The following is a 24,305-nucleotide window of genomic DNA, read 5'->3' as shown; positions in this document are numbered from 1 at the left end:
GTCAAAGAGCCAGATCGATAGAAACCATATGGAATTTAATAACTCTGCATGACAATATTGAAGCCATTGAGATTGTGGCTATAAAAGTAGCCACATCATCTCGTGCCTTATTTTGTTTCAAAATTGGGAGAGCCGGTAGACTTTCTGGTGACAAGTTTAAATAGTCAAGCTTAGCTTATTTTGTTGGACGAGATCCCATAAATTTTAGAGGTAATTATTCTCTAGATCCTTATTTGCTTCTAACACATCTGCATAACAAAAAATTCTCAACCAACCATTCTTTAATACTCGTTTATTTTCTTCGCAAAAAGTCGACCATTATATTATCAACTATCAAATCATTGGCAAAAACTCTATATTGTATGAAGAAGTATCCACCATAAAAAAGTACTATACCCTTTATGTTAATCAAGCCAATTTTTCGGCAAAGTTAGAAGCTCCTGAAATCCATCAAGTTTAGGAGAAAATGAAATAATACTATACCTGTTTCCAATTTCTTGGCAGTTTTGATAAAACATGCATACCTAGGCAATTGTATTTTGGATGCAAAGTGACCAAAACATCCTCAATTAGTATTCCAAAAAACAAGGTGCCAAATTACGGGAAATGAATGTGATTGATAGGGATATATGATCAGGGGAAAATATAACTCTAGTTCTAAAGTGTAAAGTATTTGAGAAGAGAAACTTAAGTAAAAAAATGTCAAGTATTTGGAAACGGTGGGATCAATAGCAATGAAACTCTACTCTGCACTTTTGACAAGTTACCTTTGCATCTAAATTACGGTTTGCACTAGACATGTTCTCCTTCTTAATACTCGGACCATTTAAAACCTTTCAAGAACTAACTCATGTTTTCTGGAAATGATACTCCATGCACAGCAAAACTACTGTAACTGCTAACGCTGATTGCTAATTTTATTCTCCCCTAAGAAGCACACTACCGGGATGAGTCATAAACAATGGGACAAACGCCCTGGAACTTGTGAGCAGCCCTTAATTGAATCATTAGAGACTAATAGAGGGAAACAAAGACAACCTAGTTGATCCGCTATCTGCAGGGTGATGCTGGTACAAAGTGCTTCCATGTGCAGCTGCGCTGTTTGTGTGCAAATTGCTCTATCTTAATCCATCCATGATCATCAGAAGCATCTCTCTATGATATCTATCGTGGAAGTCCTTTGATGGGGGCGATGGGATGGTTCCTGGAAGCTAAGATCACTTCAGAGGACTGTAGATAGAAAATAAACAGTACTGACTTTTTACAGCTGATGATGTAAAAGTTAACTTAATAGAACAAAGCCAAAGGAAGATATGGTTCCGAGTGGAATCAACTAAATAAGTTCCCTAGAATATCATAATGTTGGAAACATCACAATCGTGAGCTGTGTAATATTGCAAGTTCTAACTTGTGCACATAATTTCAACCCCTCTTTTTTGCAAATGGTCTCTTGAATCTAACTCTGCTTACGAAAAGAATTGTTCTCAAAGTTGACAAACGCGGCACCTAAATAGTAATGGTTTTGGTAATACCACCACCCCATGTGTAGGGATTAAGTGGTTGTGAGGAAAATGTTCTTAATTCAGATGTTGGATCGGTTTAGCCTTCCTAGTTTATTAGTTTGTGCAACTAGCAATGGCATCTAGAAGCAAGAGGATGCAGATTAGGGACACGACAGTCTTCACAAATTTTGCTGCTACTAGTATTCTAATATATCCTGCACGCTGCGGTCCAACTATATATATTATATCTGCAGACCTGTGGATGCAATGTGGTACTGAATATAAGTAATGACTTCATTGCCTCGTCGGTGAGAGAGATGGGGATGGATATTTAACATAAAAAAGTTGAAGCTATGAGAAAGTATTTCAAATCAAATGCGTTGGGTACATACAGAGAAGGGATTGTGCAGAGTGATCTTATCTTTGATGCAAGTTCACTGGATTGTGGACGTCAGAAGAGGATCATTAAAAAAGATCACCCCTCTGTCTTTTCATACTCTAACAGATTATCCATATTCTATCCTCCTATATTTTAATAAAATATACTAAACACTTTGCACCGAGACTCAGATAGCCGCTCTCTTGGAAGGTGGGACCAGGGCCCATCAGCGTTGTCCGCCACTCCCAACTCACGCGAAACAGTGGAGAACAGAGGAAGAAGATGCATAAGACAGCGGCAGATCCTGTGTCAGGATGCTGAGCTGGCAGCACCACAAGCTTCCACATGCACATGTAAACCCATTTAGTGTGTTCCGGCCAAGTGGGCCTAACTGAAGCTCAGTCAACGGGGTGGCGAAGCATGCCTCCCGTGGAAGGCTGGGCCGGTGTTGGACCAAGGAGGAATGAGCACGCCCTAAAGATCAATGAGGATCTTGTGATGCTCATAGTGGGCTCGGATTGAACAGGGGAGCTTGGAGGCGTGGCTTGACGATGAGGTGGAAAAATGACCTACTAGCGTTAGCGAAGATGGTGGTGGCTCGCGAAATCCGGTGGGGAAAAGTGGGGAATCTGGCGGGGTAAGCTCGGGGAAGCTTCACGAGGCCTCCTTCTTCACTTCTCGTGGCTTGGGCTTGGTTGATTTGAGCTTGGACTCGACGGATTTGGTAGTGATGCGGAGGCTAAGATGGCATTAGGTTGTGACGGTTGGAGGATGGTGTGGGGGAGAGACACGCTAAGTTTGGCGTGCGGGAGGAGCCGGATGGCGAGGCTGGCAAAATAGCATGCGAGTTAGCTAGTCTGCTGGAGATAAAAAAAAAAATTGATCATTTTAGCACTTCGATCCAATGGAGTGCTTATTGGCGAGACTCTAGAGATGCTCTCATACCGTATATAGCAGGACTTGGAGCAAGAAGCCAAGAACGAATAAAACTAGAGGTGCTTAACAAATCTATTGAGCTTGCTTTTGTGACGAAACTATCGATCAGAACTAACACAAACAAATTCATGTGTACACATGAAAATTATGAAAACCAAACCAAATTAGGCAGCAATTTGTACCTCCAAATTAATCAGCATATTAAGTAGTAATACTAAAATTACCTGTCATTAATTGACCGAGGGAAGGGAAGGGAGGACCAATTGTTAGGCTTGGGCCTCACCTAGGCTGGGCGAAGTCTTCAATTCTTCTCCTTTTACGCGAAGCTAGGCCTCAGTTATGCGAGTTTTTTTTATTTTTATATTATTATCATTAATATTTAAATAAATAGACCCCTGATGGTAATACTTGCACAATTAAGCACCTAACGTCCTCTGAAAGAGCTGCAGAGAGCTATAAGGATACCACGGTGGCAGTGCCACCCCTTACCGCCCTCTCAGAGGGCGGGTAAGGTCCATCCCGCGCCCGCTAGCTGTACCGCCCCTTACTTTCCACTGAGAGGACGGGTAGCCCCCTCTCCCACCCTCTCAGGGGGCGGTTAGCCCCCCGCACCCCCCTCCTCCACTGCCCACACAGTATAAAAAGGATGAAAATAAGCCAAAATAGCTATTTAAATCTACACAAAAAGAAAGAGAGGGGAAGGAGAGGAGAAGGAGGCAGTGCGACGAAGTCCTACTGTTTTTGATCTGCAAATTCTGGATCTCGGTTTTCGGTAATTTTTCTAGACTTATGTTTTTATTAGTAATTAAAGTACTACTACATCTAGGGTTTAGCGACATAACATTAGTTATATTATATGAGACCTAGGATTTAGAAAAGTAGGATATGTTGTATTTTTTATATATTGTAAAGATCAATTTCAATATGGCAGGGTAGCCATCAGATGTATAGTAGTATTTAGAGTACGGTAGTTTTGATTATCTAAATTTTATAGAATAATGATGTAAGTAATAATTATAGATAATTAGAAACTTTATTAAATAGACGGATGATTAATTAGTTTAAATTGGTTAGTTTTTTTAGGAGCAATATTGATTGTAGTGAACTAAACTTATTGTTAGGTGATAATCGGTGTCGATAATTTTGTTAGAGTTCAATAATCAGAAGTATAGTTTTCCGGTATTGACATTGGACATATTTTCGAATGTTTTTAGGGATGTCCGATAAATTATATCTTCAGATATATTATAGTGAAGGTCAAATTAGTTATGATCCTAGCAATGTAGATCTCTCTGAATTTCAACATATCGTCAAAGGACTTTGTAGAGCCAATGAGAGGACCATAGCGAGCGTGTGCAAGTGGCTAATACACTATTTTCAACTGGATCCCTAGCAACATGAGCTTAAGCTGAGAGCTGTGCTAAGTCGAGCTACTAAGAGGTACTTTGGGAAGCTCGTCCTGATTAATGCGACATCTACTTGGAGGCATTACGTAGATATATCATGTGAACGTGGTCTCCCTCTTGTGCTGCTAGCTGAGGCATACCAGAAGGATCCAATAGAGATAAACATTGCGGAAGCAGTAGCAGAAATAAGTCAGACAGTGGTGGATGAAGTAGGCCTGGCAACTGTAGGGGACGAGCAAGACGTTGGGGATCTGTGTAAGATGCAACCGAGGGGTGTAGCCGATGAGGGAGAGCACATCCATAGCATAATTGAAGAAATGCTCATGTTCCTGCAGAGTGGAGGAATCAGGAATTTTCAAAGCTAGTGGTGAGTGAGGGTCATTAGACACCTTAGAAATATCATGAAAACGAGGTGTCTTAGGGTGTTATGTACCTTAGTAAGGAGGTTATTATTGATGCAGTGAAATTCTGGTCATTGTCTCTTTGGAGGCAATTCAAGGTTGTGAAGTCAAGCAAAAGAGAGTTTGACATCAAGTGTTCGGTGCCTGATTGTCCATGATGGGTGTACGAATTCAGGGAAAGTGGGTTGACTACTAGGAGTGCTCAATAGTTAGAGAGCATAACTATCACATTAAGGAAATAGAGTTCTCCCACTAGAACCTGTCATCTGTTTTTGTTGCCAGTGTTATGTATGGAGAGATTGTGGACAACTTAAAGGATGAGCCACAATCAATAATCTATGCTATTGAGGAAAGGTTTCAGTACACAATAAACTACGCCAAGGTATGGAGGGCGAAACAGAAGGCTATTGAGATGAGGTTTGGGGCATATGAAGATTCATATGACAACTTACCATGTTAACTAGTCACAATATGTGTGAGAAACCCTGGAATGCACCTGGTGTGTAGATGGGGTCATGACAGCGGTCAAGTGTGAATGTATTTATTGTATCTCGATGTTATATTTGTAAGGTTTTTTGCCTTAGATATGTAGGTTGTATTTGGACCTTACATTTATATTTGATTGTGTACCTATATGTTCTAATATGTTCATGTAACTTTGTGTTCATGTATGTTATATATTGTTCACATAACTGTGTGTATATTTTCATATAACAGACTATTCATATTTGGTTTCAATACAGATATGATGCACCCACTGACCCCTGAGCTTCTTGACCCTACAGTGGACAAGAAGCATCACGGCTTCTTATGTGCCGTTCACCAGACGGAGTTAGGAGTTTTCTGATCACGTGGCCCTGAGGAGCTATTTACGATCAACGATCATTGGAAGCACCGGTATGTCATGAATTAGCTATGTATGTGCCTGATTATTTATTTATTGTATGTTCTACATTCACTTAATATTCCAAATGGTTCAAGATGGCAGCATCTGGACTCCTACCGTTGTGTTGTTTGATGGAGGCCCGAGCGACAGAGAACCCTGAGGCAGCAGCGAGGTGATTCTATTTCGACCGCTCACTAATCACCGCACTGGTCGATCGGTGGAGGACTAAGACCCACACTTTCCACCTCCCTGTGGCGATATGGCTCCAACGTTGCAGGACGTAGCCTACCTGTTAGGCTTACCTTGCGTCGGAGCCATCATTGGAGTTATTGACGTGGATGCAGACTGGATGAATGTCATGCACCAGCGGTTCTCCCCTGTTCAGCGGACGGACAACGCACCCGTCTACATGCCCGAGTTCCTGTCGAATCTGTGTGGGCCAACGAAGAAGTGGATCCTCCAGTTTCAAGTACCTTGCAATTTACTTTGTGATTTCAAAGATATTTTACTCATCATCATTTGCATTACTTCAAGCCTGCATACATCCACTCGGACGTCGGTGTGTACTCGGTCTCGAGGCACTTAGAGGCATATCTGCTTTGGTTGTTCGGATAGGTTATGTTCATTAGCGACCAAGACCACCTGGTGTCGAGAACCCTTGTTCAGTATGTGAGGGGGGTCACAGATGCAGAGCCCAATGATGTCCTCCAGTTGAGCTGGGCCTCCGCTATCCTAGCGGCTACATATCAAGCATTGTGCAATGCGTGACGAAGAAGGAGCCACAACCCACATTTGTTGGGTGCCCACTCCTACTGCAATTGTAGTCGTGCGAGCGGTTCACGATTGGCCAGCCCATTGTGGACCATTCCCCGTACCCTAAGGAATGGTACAAGAAACCCGAGGAGGATGGACCCACTATGGGCTCGTTGTGGTGTCGTTGTTGGGTACGTATGAAATATAGCTCTGCTTCACTTGCCACATATTTTAATTTCAGTTTCTTACTATTTTTCTTCACAACCGCACTGGGTGCATGAGTAGGCCCACGGCGCGTATGAGCTTTTTAGTCATAGTTCGACCGTCTGCATCCAGAGGATATGGTTTGGACCCCCTATAGCCAATTGATGATACAAGCCCGTGCGCCTCAGTCTGTCTCCATTGTGCAGCCGTGACGAGGACTACTAGCTTACGAAGAAGTCGCTCGTCTTCAACATCTACGTCGAGGAGTACTCACCACACCGCGTGATGAGGCAGTTCGGACACTTCCAGGCGTTCCCCCTCATCAATGTTCGCACGGTTCTGGGCCGCATTCATATGTAACTAAAATCAAATATATAATCCATAGCATTCGTCTCATTGATAGTCTATCTAACGTGGTTAACTTACAGATACACACGTAAGGGTCAACCGGGTGACAACCTCTTGGCAAATTGCTTGGCGCCATACATCTCGGCATGGCCCCATGCCCTTGAGGATGTTGTCGAGGAGCCTCGTCTTTTTGCTGACCTGAGCTTCGAGGAGTACCTGCAGTGGTACATCCCGCGTACACGTACGCAGGTCACCTACACCCCAGATATTGTCCAGCAGCATGTCGCTTCGACTACGGAAGGCCTACCCAGGCCACTGGGATAAGGATGCTGAATTAGAGGTATGTTTAATTAACGTCTCACTTATTTATCATATAATCCCATAAGAACCACTATAAACTGAAATTCTCATTTTATGTTTGTTTCAATAGACTGATATCATACACGATATCCATAGGGACACGGTTGGAACCATGGAGCGTCTCAGGCAAGGGATGCAGCTTAGTGCCTCGAATATAGTAGGATTTGTCAAGAGGGTTTTTGACAAGCCCGCATGGGCCCTAAAGCTTACCTCATGCCGACCCACCACAGACATCGCCGATGCTCCTTCTAGGTCGAGTGGGGTCCATACAGAGTCATTCAGGAGGTCTGATATGCAATGACCTCCACCGGGACCGACATCCACACCGCCACCTCGACCATGGCCTCCAGGGCTGGATACAACAGGTACACATTTTTCATACGCATGGCGGTGAGCGATATTCTTTTGTTACTGATGCATTAATTTCAAAAATATATTATGTGCACCTACATACTTATCGAAGCGAACACCTAGACCATAGCTAATGCCGATACCTTCACCGTTCACAGGCCTCTCAGGTTATAGGCGCCAATATACTACCGCATTCAATATATTCAATATTATATCTAATATATTCCGCAGGTTACTACGGTGATAAAGCCGAAACATCCTCATCTGCACCTCGACGGTTCACACGTCCATCGTTCGGACCTCCACCGTTGGACCTTCACCATTCGACACTCACACATGGCCGTCTACTACTGCACCTGTATACCATACAAGTACAACATTGTATTTTATGCTAATACATTCATTTGCACATTTATCGTATATAATAAATTCATCCGTTCGCAAGCCCCTCGAGTGATTATACATGGATGATGGCGGCACCATCACAGTCATCATACCCGAGTCAGGAGGCTGAGCCTGGGCCAGACCCCCCGTTCGACCTTATGAGGGACTTCTTCTTAGGGGCTACACCGGACTACGACGTCATCACACGGTCCCAGTTGCCCAGTGCTCCACTACCGACGCAGCAGACCCAGGAGGAGGCCTCGACACCAATGATTGCTACTAGGCCTACCAGGCAGGTTGGTCCATTGGATGCCCTGACCTACTATAGGGGTCACGTTAGGGCAAACCAGCGGTAGCGGCTACGGGACCATGGTGGTGGGAACGGTCGACGACAACGGGAGAGACAACAATAGGATTTTACCTTTGCTATTGTAACTTACATGTTTGTTTCATGATGCATCTTGGATTCGAGAACTAGTCTTACATATTCGGACGTGTCTACTTTCTATGTACTACTTACCATATCATTACTGCATTTCTTAATCCCACGTGACTGCATGCTAGTTGTATTTCTTCAACAGGTTGACCTATTCCTCGTCCTCGATATTAGACACAAAGTGAGTCTAGCTTTAGACACAAAGTGACCACATGACTCATCTTTAACCATGAAATAAAAACATCTCTGTCCTGACTCAGGCTGTAGACATGAAGTGACCACACGAAAGAGCTTTAATCATAAATTAAATGACAATACCTCTATCCTGACACAGGGAATCTCGGCCTAGTATCAATGCCACAAATTTTCCATCTTTCACAGGGAATCCTATGCTCCAGCCCCTAACCAAGCTCATGCACTCAGTCCATATACCAACTCCCAGCCATCATAAATAACCCCACCCTCATCCATGGATAGACCACTACTTCCTTAGCTCTCTCAACTGCAATGTTTTCCTCAGCTCCACTAAGCTCACCTAAGAAACATTGAGGGATTTTCATCCCTCAGGGGGCCGAACTGCCGATATGCTTATGTGGTGACCTTTGTAGGCTTCGCGAGTTTCAGGATATCTCTTACACCTATGGTCTAAAAAAATTACTCATACAATTTTACATCAAATAAATAAACAAATATTGATAAATTTACATCGATCCAAACTTTCCAAAAAGTAACTACTCTGTGATGTCGTTTGTCAGTGTATTAAGTAAAGGGGTATCCTGACTAAACGAACTCTACAGGGGACCTAGAAACAAGAGGAGCATACTACACAAGGTTTGGTCGATCGTATGACCAGGGTGCGGCCATAGCGACCGATCTAACACACGCACGACCAGTCTCCCTACACCATCGCATATACCCGCGATTAGCCCCACTGGTTGCAGGGTCAGATTTGATGCAACTTGTCCAGAGCGCTTTTTTTTTTTATAAACCACTCAAGTGCTTTCTTTCCCCAGGCGCCTGCATCAGTGGACGAAGTCATGGACGACGCAGTGGATGAAGTCATGGCATTGTCCCGTCCCGTAGCATTAAAATACTACAGGATGGAACTTTGCTGACTGGCATGGTGGTGCACGACAGATGGGACGTTGTTGGTAGCCCGACAGGCAAGTGGATGGAGTCGGCCGAGAAAGGCATTGTCCCGTACCGTAGCATTAAATGCTGCGGAATAGAACTTTGCTGGCTGGCACAGTGACGCACGACGGATGGGATGTCATCAGCAACCCGACCAGGAAAGTGGATGGAGTCAGCGCGAAAGGACCTTATCCCGTCCCGTAGTATTAATTGCTACGAGGCAGAACTTTGCGGGCCAGCATGGCGGCGCACGACAGAAATTGCATGGGACCCTCAGAGCAAGTGTGCATGCCTAATCCTCTGTAATGATGGTTTAGGTTAGATATTAGGATGAGCAGAGGTCTTCTGTTTAGATCCACATGTAGGTTCTCCTCCTCCCTATTATATATAAGGGGACGAGGAGGAGGAGGGAGGAGATCGGGCAAAGACATCATCTGTAATTCAACTGAGATACTTCATAACACACACAGTACGTATGACTATTATCCTCCGGGAGGCCCGAACTTGTACAACTTATTGTGTCCCTTAGTTCTTTGAACACACACATCTGATTTTTGAAACACCGTCCATACACCCATTGTCCAGGATACCACAGAATCACTATCAGGGATTTACCTTCGACACTGTTTTGATACCTTTTTGCACAACTAATATTTTTCACCAAATGAATGCACACTATTTTTCAAATTGACGTATACAAAAATTAAATTAAAAAATAAATAAATTTTCAAGCGGTGAGACTAACCACCCTCTGGGAGGACGGCAAGGGCTAACCACCCTCTCAGAGAGCGGTAGGGGGCGTTGTACGGCGGCGCTTGGGGGTGGGCCCTACTCACCCTTTGAGAGAACGGTAAGGGGTGACGCTGCCACTATGACATTCTTACCATCCTCCGAGGTATCTATTTATACAAATATTACCATCATGATCTATTTATTTAAGTATTAATGATAAGAAATATAAAAATAAAAAACTCCAGTTATGCTGCAGGGAAGGATGCAGCAACGCAAAACAAGTGGGCTCAAGGCCCATATGAGCCTTGCTTGCAACCGCTCCGGCAAACGCTCAAGGCCTCTCTCTCTCTCTCTTAACAAAACGTCTCATTCCGTAGTCACAACATATACTCACTCCCTTCATAAAACACGTTAGTTCAATTGTATTTTCGACGAGGATGGCGCTTCTATTCAATGGTCGTGACATTCAACCTCTTAGCCTTGAATTGGTTGTGCCATTATTTGCCAATTACAAACGAATTACTCCTACTCTCAAAGACATGTTAGTACAACTTAACTAGAACACAAGCAAGCATATACCTTAGTTTACCTATCTTATATATTATTATTATTATACTAAACTCCGTGTCGTTCAGCTCTCCAGATTGAGCCACGTCGGCAGTTGCTTTGCGCGTCCGATATTTATAATCTATTACATATCCTAACGAGTCAAGAATCTGCTGGCTCCCCATCCGGTTATTATAGCTACTGTAGCAGTAGACCTCACTCATGTAGCTATTGTAGCAGTATGTGCCACTCATATAGATGTATGTATAGATATACGGATACACACATATATATACACATATATGTATGCATATATGTATATTTACACATATAATATAATTTCATTTTCAGAAAATTCTAGAAAAATATGGAAAGGAATATTAGTTATATTGACAAATCAGCTGAAATAATCTAAAATACAATTTTTTTTCTAAAACTCAAAAAATATAAAACAAATTTTGTTATGTTTGTATTACTATCATTTACATGTTAAAATTATGTACATGCATGAAAGTATTATTGTTTTCCCTATAATTAAGTGAATGTGTTAATATTGATAAATTCATAATAAATATTGATATGTCTAAAATTAATAAACCTAATTTTTTAATCTTTTTTTATCGTACTCTATATAAAGAAACATAGACACGCCAGTCAGCCTAGTTTATTATACGTTCAGCTCTCCAGGTTGAGCCATGTCGGCAGTTGCTTTGCGCACCGTTGGATGGAGAAGCCGATAGGTACAGTGTGTCCGATTGAAATTGGCTTCAGGGGATGGAGATTACGCCACGTCGGCAACTGCGTACTGAGCCGTCTGATAGAAGAGCGAATTTCCGGAATGTTCCCTGTTCTCCACCCGATTTCGTTTTCTTCCATCGTCTAGAGCATTCTCCACTCCATTCTCCCAACCGATTTCCTCACCGCTGCAACACGCACTTATTAATCTGTAGACCCCGGCGAACCCCATTACGCTCCGCATCGTCGGCTTCTCCAACCCCGGCGAACCCCGCTGCCGCACTCTGACCACTCCACCGCCTACGCCGCACGCCTGCGATCCAGGTTGGGTGAGACAAGTTCCTGCAATAGACGGTCTAAAAAGAGAAGATATTTTGCTAAACAAAAAAAGGCACGAGGTTCACTACAGGTTCAGATATCTACTGATGTACAAGTGAATCTGAAATCTAAATATGACATGCTCCAATATTTGCTTGCAGATCTCTGGCATACACAGGAGGTATAAGGTTCCAAACCATGCAGCCTAGCTTACTACTGGATACTACAACTTGATACTACAACTTTAGATTTTTCAGCTCTATCCTAGAAATTTACAGTGGAACAGATCTACCATAAAGCCAAAACTAGTAATAAAGATGTTTAGCTAGCAGGTGACTTCAGATTCAAGAATGAGAGGTTTTAGAGGAAATTGTCAATGGTATTTTTTACGTATAAGCATTTTGTGAGTGTTTTCAATAGGAAAATATTGTTTTTCCGTGTCCTCGAATCAGAACTCAGATCGCATATAAGTATGCCCATTATATCAAGAAACCAGTAAGATGTAATTGTACGAAACATTGACAATTTGTAGGGTGGTTTGTGTCCATCTTTCCAAAAGTCTATCGCTTCTGTATCATTTGTTTAGAGGACTTATGTATCATACTGTGATCTCTAAACTACATTGTTCGAAATCCAGTAACTTGCTGCCAACCATACAGTAGTATTGTTTTTGCATTGGTACAAACATGCAGCATTGCTATTTCATTTCAGCAGCTAACCATGTCATACCAAACATTGCATCCTTCTCCTGATGTAATGAACATAACATCAAATTTTGCAGCCTTCCATAATTAGCAAATCATGTAATTTGTATGTCGCAGCTCAACCGTGGACCTGATCTTGATAAGGACTCACAAATCCAATGCCAACGAGAAATCAAGGAGAGAGGCTTATAGCACTAGAACATGCAAATCAACGTCCATCCGGAAAACAAATTTCTTCAGATCCTAGCTGATGGACTGGCAAGTTTACAAGCAAGTCTGCCCAAACAGCAAACAATTACAAGTCACCAAGTACAATTTTCTCCGAGACAAGCGTGCAATACATTAAATTAGAACTCAAGTTCATCAGCTAGGATCTGAAGAAATTTGTGTAGTTTTTCATCAGCTAGACTCAAGTACTAGACCTATTTACTTATGTCACAGAGACGTCGATAAATCATTGTATCGTTTTTCCTTTTGAAACAAGATATATCCCTTTCAAATGCTATTGTGACTACATCAATACATCTGCAACACTGCAACAAATCAGCATCCGTGTTCTGAAATCCTGGCCACTCCAGGTGCTTCAATTGCCCCGGCTGCTCAGCGAACCCCTAATAATAGAAACAAAAAATATTCAATCTCACCCTCGAATGATGCAACAAGGTGGGAAATCTACACTTTCGCAGCGAGATCTTTGATCACTGCCAGCCACAACGGCTCACCATCATCAAACTGGTACTCACTAGCCCCGAGTTCCTGACGTTCATTAACTAACGCAGCCGCGCACTTTCGGAGGCTGGCAGGAGCAAATCGGCGAACACTAGTTTGCTGCTTGGCAACCTGTAATCGCAAACGAAAGAAATTTGGGGCGGGGATTCTGATGCCGAGTTGCGCAGACGAGACGCATGGGTGGAGACGGGGGTTCGGATGCGGAGAGGATTGGGGTATTGGGAGCTGCTGAACGAGATCATATAACCCGTCGTCGGCTAATGGAGAAGGCGGATGGAGGCGGGCGGCGGCGGACGGCTAGGGGCTAGGGCAAAATTTGCTATAGAAAAAAGTCAGGCGAGGGGCAGGGGCGGACGTGGGGGCATTCATATCGTATGACATTGCAAAATGTACATTAATTCAAGTCCGGTGAACAGTATCATATTATTATTATTTACTATAGTAAAATACTGTATCGATTCTACTGTTTATATAGGCTAAAATCTGATACGTCCGTTTCGAATCTAATGGCTTAGGAGGGCTAATGGCATGGCACTGTTCATTCTCTAACTTTGCTAAAATAAAGTCAGAGGATACGAATCCGCGTGGGGGTGCGAAGTATTACTCAGGTGATACATGAAATAGGGTTAGTAGAATATCTTTTAGCTGTTCTATTAAAATGAATTAGTAGAGGAATTGCTCTATAGAGTTGACTCATTAACGAATTAGTGAAGCTAGCGTGTTTAAGAGGGCTTAAAGTTTAGAGCTAGAGTCATCTCAAACAGACCTATAACAGAGACGGCTATGAACCATAGCACACATGATCACAAAGCACCGTTCTCACACGTCACTAGTACAAAACAACTAGAAAAACACCCTCGCCGCAATCGTTTCTAAGAGCAAGGGGTGGCGATGGAGGGCGTGTTCGGAGGTGGGCCGATATATGTGAAACTGAGCATGGATGGCGTCCCGTACTTCAGGAAGGTGAACCTCGAGATGTACCCTAACTATTAGGACCCCTCCATGGCGCTCTTGAAGATGTTCAGTTGCTTCATCACTGGTGAGTTCTCAGGCTGTCTAAGCTTCTTTCTGATGCGGTTTGCTCATGTGACTACATAAGGTTAGCTGATACAAATGTTGGTAAGTACGCCTCTGCCATTTTAAAGAGCTTATTGATGAGATCTATTTGCCATAAGTGCTTAATGTTGTAGATTTACTTGGAAAAAATAGAGGACAGGAGCTTGAATAATTATTTACCAACAATAACAGCTACCTGAATGTTTTTTATGCATATATGACAAAAAATGTACCCAATAGTCGTTATGCACAGGGAAAAAACTTAAATCATGCCACAATCTAAGAACCATCCTTGGTTTCTTACTCAAATTTGATCAAATTTACTGCTCAGCTGCTTCACCACTGGCGAGTAGTATGCGGGTCTAAGTTTTTTTTTTTCACGTGTTTTTGCTCTTGTGAGTACACAAGTTTTTAGCTGGCACAAGTGGTTAGATTTACCTTGGAAAACTTGAGAGGATCTTGTAGTTATTTTACTAATACCAACAGCCATCTAATTTCTCATACCGCACTCAAATCTAAAATTAGAATTCACAGATCAACGTGTTTATGTATATATGACCATAAATAACCACCAGTCATTTTGCACACGAAAAGACCAACTGCTCAGCATGCCACAATGTAAGTACCGTCATTGGCTACTTGCTCAATTTTTCTTCAAACTTCTCTATAGCTTAATTATCATGAAGTACAATTAGTACAAGTACTATACAGGTTGCCAAAGAATTTTTTCATAGAGTTTTTTCATGAGGATATTTAATTATCCTGTGATTTTAAAGGTCAAAGCGGTCTGCGGAAATCATCAAGCAATGACAGGCTTACTGATGGTTCAAAGGCAGATGCCCTCCAAGACCATATGAAGATAAGGATGCTGACTGGATGCTTGTTGGTGATCTTCCATGGGAGTAAGGTTATTAGTACATTGTGATATCCATATGCTGCCCTATGCATAAAAATTAACTTCACAATCATCACATGTGCAATGTTCTGTTTATATAATGTTGCTGTTTTTCCTTCGCGTCCATTTGACCAAGTTCCATGGGCATATTTGGGTCATTGATGCAAGTATTGTATATCCTTAATGTTGCAGTATAGACTACAGCTCGATCAAAACATAATTTATTGCAACGGAGAATTATTTTTTCCATTTTGAAGTTCTCTTATTTTATGAAGCTCAAGAACAGGGAGGTTAGAGGGAAAATTTTATCTTCTTTGTTGTATTTTTTGTTGTTGTTGAGAATAAGAAAACTACTGCCTGGACTCTGGCCTTGCTCAGAATTGCTAGTCGGAAATTAGTACTTTTCCAACCTTCTTTTAAAAATCAGAAATCTATTCTTTAGTTTACATGTTAGATAGGCCATTAGAGCAACTCCGGCAGAGACTCCATCCCACCATTATTGTAGCCCTTGCAAGTATGTTGGCCGTGGTAGACGACCGTGTACATCACAGGATGATCAGTACCGAAGCTGACATCTTGTTGTTGCGCCGTCTTTGTTGCTTTGCAGTCTTGTTCCTGCTTGTACGTGCATCTGTAGTAGCTCCTACATAATCAAAAAATAATCATAGTCCAAGTTAGTACAATTTTGCATCATTTGATATCATGTACAAATTCAATTCATACAGGAGGACACATTACTCGAACAAATGTAATTGAGTACATATAAACATATATTACCTCCGTTCTCTTTTACTTACCATTTACTCATGTTTTGATATTACTTTTTATAATTATGTTTTAATAAAATTTATTAAACATATAATTATATGAAAATATTTCTCATGGTGAATCTACTCATATCATTTGTATGTATCGAATCCTAGCAATCTTGTGTATATTAATGGTCAAGTTTTTAAAGTTTAACTAAGTACATTCAATTGATATGGAGGCAGAATGTGAACTTTGTGCATGTTCTCAAATTAAAAATAAATAAATTTGGTGTGAATCTTGGATTCTTTGTTTCAAGTTAAATTGTATTCATTTGGTTATGTTACTAAATTAAAAAAGTTCAAATTTAGTTATTTTTAAATGCTTCCAAAAACAGGGTTTTACATGCACTACATGAACAAAAGACAAAAAAGACATGAAATTAGTGATAGGTCGTAGTTGTGACCTGTCACTAATAACAACTCATTAGTGATGTGTTATGCTAGGTCAATCATAGGTGACAGGTCACGGTTATAACCCATTACCTATGACGGGTCATCAGTGACGAGTCATCCTAGTCAGTCATTAATGACGGGTCATCCTAAGCCAATCATTAGTAACTGGTCAAGTTGTGACCCGTTACTAATAGCTAACTTGAACAAGGCTTCTGACATGAATAGGAATAATAAGCATTATACTGTATATATATTTTATTTTATTTTTCTCTTATTTTTTCTCAACTCAACAACATTAGAATAGGAACTATTGTACATTTTTGCTCAAGTTTGATGTAAGGTGTAGCGGCTATGGACACAAACATGCATTTTAAAAACAGTGCAGAAACTTTAGGGGCGAGAACTCAATCTTCCATGCCGTTTTTGGGCTCGAAAAATTTCCCAAACCTAACAAAGTCAGAAAGAAACGGATGTAACTTTTTTTTTAATGTCTGTAGAGTCAAAAAAGTCAAAATCGGAGTCCATATGCAAAAATTATGCCTTTTTTTACCGAAGGCACTCCAGGTCACCTATCAAATTGCGATCATTGGTATGAGATATTCAGAAATTCATAAAATATTTGTACAACTTTGGGTGAAGAAAAATTTTATATGTAAATGAACAATCCACTGAATTCAGTATCAAATAATTCAGTAGTCAACTATTGAGCAAAAAACAGTCATCAGTGAAGTGACGGGTCGCAATTATGACCTGTCACCTATGACCTTTGGCAACGAATGTTAAAAGTATAAAATATCCGATTTCTATCATAACGACATGATAGTTGAGGTGGTAAGGGAGTTTGTGTGCAAGGGGAGGTCACGGGTTCGATTCACACGGAACGCAAAGACTGAAAACAATTTAAAAAATGGTGTGCTTTGTTGGGCATATGCGATGGGTTCCTCTGTTGGGGTGCCTCAACTGAATATATATATATATATATATTTGATTTTTTTTCATGTTTAAAAATGAGAAAAATGTTTATCAGTCATAAGTGATGGGTCATAGTTACAACCTGTCACCTATGACCTTCATTAGTGACGTGTTAAGTTGTGATACGTCACCTATGACCTTATTGCTAACAGGTATTTACTCGTCACCAATGACAACTCATCAGTGACGCGTTCAAAGTGACGGATGCGAGACCCGTCACTAATGACGGTTACAACCCGTCACTCATGGCCTTTTTCACGTAGTGATGGGTAATTTAGAAGCATATATTGGAGGTATTTTAGGTTAATTTTTTGAAGGATTTTGGGTTAATTTTTTTATAATGGGCAAATATGGTTAATTTAGAAACATGTTAGATCCAATGGCTATAGTTGTCAATAATGATTAGAGTACACCAAATGGTGGATAGCCGGATGCTTTGCTTTTTTGTGAGAATTTATATAATTTCTTTCTTTTTCTAGCATGCCTCATCTTAAGATTAATGTGGAGGCTCTAAAAATAGTCTCTAATTAGTAATAGTAAGATTCTAATGGATAGCTGACGAGTCAAAAGAACTAATGCCTATATGAACATGGATCGATCATGCGTGATTGAATAATGCCACGCCTGCATAACACATATAGATCAGGGACTTCAGATGCAATTTTTGATAGGCTAGCTAGGTTCTAGCTAGTCTTGCACATGGTCATGAAGTCTAAAACTTTGCACCATATATGATGTCAATGTCAGAGTATATAACACAAAGAATGTTTACAAGCAGTGCATGTGTGTGGACCCTGAAGTGCACTAGAAACTAAGTACGTATGTACGTTGTGGACTGATGGAATTGAGGCAGGTGCGTATATAAGCTATTTGACAAAATAGGTGCCTTTCCAGGGAGTAAATTTTGATTCAATCGAAATGGAGAGGTCACTGTCATAGTGCCATGAGAGATAGCATATATGCATCAACGAGCAAGTGGTAGCTCTTGCAGTAAGCTGCAGACGGCAACCGGGTGACGTCGCGGAGGTGATGTCATGGGAAAGATCGTGCAACTCGTGGGAGCTGAGATGGACCACCTGACGATCAAGTTGACTGGAATTAATTGTTCCGGATTTACTCCCTCAGCCACGAATACTACGTTGTTCTGGTCCGGGGGCGACTTATTCCCAACGCTGTCCAAAAATCTGATTGTCGCGTTATGCAGGTCTCTACGTGGCTTTTATTTCGAATATCCCCTCTCTTTTCTTCTCAGTGCACATTATAATAAAAAAAGATGACAAAGCTAGACAACAGAACATAAATGTACAGCATGCGAGAGAAGAAGACTTGGGAAAAAAATGAGGAGACGAAATCAGGGAGCCAACCCGGACGTCTCCCGGCTCTGAAATAACTAGAATGCACTAGTAATGGTCCACTAAAAATGGTAACTGACACGATTTATGGCAGGTTGAAAATAGCGGTTTTAATCTCATTAAAATACTATTAACCCGAATGATAACTGCCATATTATTGTATGATTCAAATGCCTGTTTAATCGCATTAAAAGGAAAAGGATAATTGAACGATTGGCTACTATATATATGTCACAAGTCACGCGATTTTCACACATAAAACTGGTGAAATGCGCGCGCGTGTATAGTCAAAGTCCCTCTCTCCCTCCTTTCCATGTGTTTTCATTTTAAACAAGGGAGAGAATTAACTATTTAAGCATATTCAACTCTCCTTAGGCTAGCAATATAAGACTAAAATGTGCGTGCTTTGAAATTTCATGAATCATATTCAACTCTTCTTAGACTAGCAATATGAAACTAAAATGTGCGTGCTTTGAAATTTCATGAATCATATTCAACTCTTCTTAGACTAGCAATATGAGACTAAAATGTGCCGTATATGGAACAATTCCAACACACGGTCGGTCTATCGGATCTTGCCAAAATAGTAAATCTCAGCACTACACCATTCGAGCTCAAATGATGAAAAATCGATCAAACGATATCTATAATTCCATATCACATGAAATTTGAATCATAGCCTTATCTTGACATGGTGAACCTAATCAAATAGAAAGCACACAAAAATAAAAAAACAATTGAGCTTTATTTTTTCAAACTTGATGATTCGAAGACAAACCACCGAAAACATGATATTTTGGGGAGCTCGTGGGAGGGATGAATGTACTAGATCTCATAAGACATATATGTTCTCACTGATCGTGGCTCCAAAAATCATAGAAAAAACACCAAGAAAATCAAGAGAACAAGAAAAGTCAACAAACCAACACAGAGAAGGCGAAACTGGCAAAACCAGGGAAAAACAACAAACCAAATGAATGCGTCAGCACCAACTATGCATACCGGATGGCAAATCACCAGCACGACAACACAACGCAAAAACACAAAGAGACACACGGTGTCGAGAACTATAAGATCAGATTGGTAGCTAATCGATCTCAAGCTTCATGCAATTCAATTAGCTAGAGCAAACAGTATGATACTCCAAAGCTTTACTTATTGTCTATTTGTTGTATGGAGTCCATTTTACTACCCATAACAATTCAAGACTTTGTTCGTTTGACCCACCTCCCCCGCCCAAAACAAAATTTGGACTCATTTTACTGCTCTGAACTATTCAAATACTTGGTCAATTTACCCCCTAATGAAAATTTTCTTTTTTGTTTCTCCTCATACAAGTTTTGTTTTAAGCTCAAAATTTATGGGATGATAGAAGACATTAAACCATGTGTTACAAAAGAAACTTTTAGAATTGTTCCTTATTATATTCATAGGTTAGAATTATTTGATACTGTTTTAAACGTGAGGTAAATAAATGCATGGAAAAGAGGGGCAAAAAAAAAAATATGAGACTAAAATGTCTCACCAGATTTGAAATTAAAATACAACTTGTATGAGGAGAAACAAAAAAGATAAGTTTCATTATGGGGTAAATCAACCACATTTGAATATTTCGGCGGACTAAATCGAGTCAAGTTTTAATTTGTCTGTGGGGCAATTCGGACAAATGGGATTGTTAAGAGGAGTAAAATAGATTTATATATTTACATATAGATATATACATACATATATGTATATGAATGTATATGTATGTGTGTGTGTGTATATATATATATATGTATATGTATGTGTGTGTATATACAGAATTGTCCTGCTTGGATTCCGTCCGGTAGATACTCTATAGCTATTGTATACATACTATATATATACTAACTTGCCCGCTAAACTATATATATTACGAATGATATGTGCACTTGTGACGCTACTTTGTAATCACCCACATATAATATAGTACTACCATTGTACTAGTACTAATTAAGGAGAAATTGCTAATTCCTAGCTGTTGCAGATACACGAGTACTATAATGACAAATCCAAAACACAATGTGTAAGATGGTGAGCATCCCATGCACTCCGACTAGCTGATGAGACAAATTAAAGCTTGTCGGTTTTATATTTTGGTAGAGTAATTGAGTCATGTTGATTTAGAGGACAGCCACCGCATTGTACTGTCGGAGTTTGATTTTTAATCTGCAACTCTTAAACCCCGCGTTTATCCTTCGCCGTCAAACTCTCAAAATTGGTGCAAAACACCCTCGTATATACGTAGACCACCATAGTTTTTCTGACATGGCTTCAGTTTTCCCTGGTGTGGGCTCTTGTTAGAAAGTACTTTGACATGGCATCCCAAGCAAACAGCTATAAATTAATAATGACGTTGGCAAATAAGAAAAAGGAAAAATAATGAAAATATAACGAGCCCACAAATCAACGACATTGTCTTTTTGGTGATGTGCATGGAAAATTGGGAGAGAAAAGTGGTGGGGTGAAATATTCTTTGCAGTTTTTCGGATGCTGATTAGGATATGATCCACGTGACTCCACGTCCTGCATTTCAAAATTGTGCTGGAATTAGTCAAGGGGGTCATGAGATCTACTTTTGTTATTTAAGGGATGTATTTTAGAAAATTATAGAATTGCTGGTTAAAAAATAGAATAAACCTATATTAAAAGTTGTAATTTTTTTGCTTTGATTAATTACTTATTGATACAAACTGGTACAAATAACATTAGATGTACATTCCGGCTGATGATATTTTTCGCCCCTAGATAACTAGGTTCAAGCTTCTGATGAGATATAGCTTATTAGCTTCGTTATCATATCAATTGATCACTAGCTCGTTCGCTCATATCTTAATTATCAGACTCCAAATCTTAGGAGCGCATCCAACTCCCAACTGTCCGAATCGAATGGTGCAAACTCAGTCATCTCAAATGGCTCATACATGGTGTTCGTGATCAAGTCTGCAGATTTGTCGAGCAGCTTATTACTATCATCTAGCGGCATCTGATGTTCATTGGGATCTGATGAACAAGTCACTGAGACGCTGCACTGACTGTCGCTGTGTACAAGAGCACTGCTGCTCTGGGTGTTTGTTTCGGCGTCGTCAGTGGCTGAATCATCACCATTATTTCCGTTGCAGGTATGCTGGCCGTGGTAGACGACCGTGTACATCACGGCATGATCAACACCAGCGCTGTCATCGTGCTGTTGCACCGTCTTTGTTGCTTTGCAGTCTTGTTCCTGTCTGTAGGTGCATCTGTAGTAGCTCCTGCGTGATTGAATTAATGGTATTACAAATTCCAATCATTTAACTTCTCTTCATATAGGACGCATACATAATTGGAACGGCACATAGTTGTGTGCATATAAATGTAAGAGTACCTTGCGTGTTTATTTATATATGAGAAATTCTACGATTCGCCATCGAATAACCACTGATTCTATAATTCGTTATCGAATAAATTCTGTTTACTTCTATACCATCGAATAAATGGTTTAGTTCCTTATTTGCCATCGGGTAATCTGATTTTTGAAAAATTCCGACACTACCCTCCGCGGTACTGTTCCTCCGTTGTACTGAACAGTACCCGATAGCTCAAAAAAAGTCAAAAAAAAAATATGTCGATTTTTTTGCACGCTCTATAATTCATAATCAACCTATTTTAACTGTATTCACCTAAAAATACTGTATAGAATTCAAACTAAAATTTCTCAAAATGTGGTCCTTTTGTAATACTGTGCATTATAAAGAACTCACTTTTTCACAGCGGGAGATAATTTTAGAAATTATTACATCACATTAGAGGAATATTAGTAAATTTTCTCAGATTTTTTGTAAATTTTTATGAGACTTAAAAATTGCAAGAAGTTACAAAAGTAGCACATTTTGAAGAATTTTAGTTTGAATTCTACACAGTATTTTTTGGTGTATACAGTTAAAATGGGTTGATTATGAATTATAGAGCGTGCACAAAAATCGACATATTTTTTTTGACTTTTTTGAGCTCTCGGGTACTGTTCATAAGGAGCTAAACAGTACCGCGGAGGGTAGTGTCGGAATTTTTTAAAAATCAGACTACCTGATGGCAAATAAGGAACTAAACTATTTATTCGATGGTATAGAAGTAAATAGAATTTATTCGATAACAAATTGTAGAATCAGTGGTTATTCGATAGTAAATCGTAGAATTTCTCTTTATATATAAAAGAGAACACCTAAGAGGAACTAGGCATAATTTTCATCAAGAAGGAGAAATTTACCTTGGGTGTTTTGCTTTATTGATGTGCTTCTGTCCATATTTCCTCCATTGGTGGCCATCATAGTGCGGAACAGGCGTTTCAAGTGACACCGAGTCAGCATATCTCCTGCTTGATTAAGAAGAGGTTACGGAGAACCGAATGAATAAAATTCTTAATCGCATGAAGCATTATTTTGAAAAGACACGGCGCTTTCACTCAATTAATCAAGTCAGATATATGCATACCTTCTCTTGTGCTGATGATGGGGCTTATCAATCTCCTCCTTGCTGATGCAGTCATCAGAAATCGTCTTCACTCTCTTCTTGTCATCAACTAGTACATCAACTCGAGGAGCATCTGACCGATGAAGCTGCAGCTGAGCTATGGCCTTGCTGGAGCAATCCAGTATGCCCTGGAACATCTGGGCGACAAGCTGGGAGCGTTCATCCACCTGCAGCGCCGGCAGGACGATGGCTCGCAGCTGCGTCACCAGAGACTGCTCCCTAGCAATCTCCTTCATCGCCGACCGGTGGTCGCAGGCAAGAGAGGGGTAGTCAGAAGGTGAATATTGAAGAAGATTTCTGTCATGGTGGTGGTGGTGGTGCTTCATCTCTTCTCCTTGCCTCTCTGATTTCATAGCTATGCTTGTGTACTTTTATATGGAGATGGCACCGCGCTATGCACCTTGATTAATGATCAAGTTGGGCAGTAATATAATCAGCTGCCTGCGTAGGCAGGAGGAGATGGAGCACATGGAAATACAGAGCACTCTGACTTGTCAGCTACCTCTAATAGGTTGGTCGTGTGTTACTAGTAGTACGAGATGAACAGTGATTGGGAAGAGGTTATTAGATTAGATTCTGCGGTCAACGTCAGCTAAATTCACCTGGCGTCACGATTGGTTAATTTCATCGCAGTCAAATATCGTTTGTGTTCACCAGGTACGCCCTGCTCCAAAAATAAACAAGTCTGGTCAGTAGGCAGTCGTGTTCAAGCTTATTGTTGATGATTCTATGTGAAATGTATACTCCTATACTTGATAACTAAACATTTATCAAGTTTACATTGCAAAGGGAATTGAACATGCTGTGTGAGGGTCCTCTAATTAGAAAATGATACCGCCTTTGATGTAAACTGGACTGGTTGCTACAGCTGGCTGAAAACCAACCAATTTCATCTATTGCCCAAATATCCGAGGGTCCACTTGGGATCAATTAACTTTTTGAGAAGAATTAAATCTTCGGTTTCCATCCCGCCAGATCCATCATCGTCTTGAGGATCGTCTTGTTGGATTCCTTCAGAGCCACGAGCGTCTTGGTGATTTCTCTCAACTTCTTTTCGGTC

At 40.6% G+C, this 24,305-nt stretch overlaps 1 protein-coding gene across 1 annotated transcript; it reads right to left on the bottom strand.

Annotated features, from left to right (window-relative positions):
* Positions 1–21,467: 21,467 nt before the first annotated feature.
* LOC133906454 (WRKY DNA-binding transcription factor 70-like) lies at positions 21,468–23,728 on the bottom strand. Its single transcript, XM_062348369.1, has 3 exons — positions 23,207–23,728; positions 22,983–23,087; positions 21,468–21,990 (listed from the first exon to the last, which is right to left on the bottom strand). Exons 1-3 carry the CDS (start codon positions 23,596–23,598, stop codon positions 21,579–21,581), a joined length of 909 nt encoding a protein of 302 aa, XP_062204353.1. The 5' UTR covers positions 23,599–23,728; the 3' UTR covers positions 21,468–21,578.
* Positions 23,729–24,305: the final 577 nt, after the last annotated feature.

This window comes from Phragmites australis, chromosome 23, assembly GCF_958298935.1.
Source record: "Phragmites australis chromosome 23, lpPhrAust1.1, whole genome shotgun sequence".
NCBI classification, from domain to species: Eukaryota; Viridiplantae; Streptophyta; class Magnoliopsida; order Poales; family Poaceae; genus Phragmites; species Phragmites australis.
Note: the sequence above shows the minus strand (reverse complement) of the source record. Positions and strands in the feature narration are given on the sequence as shown.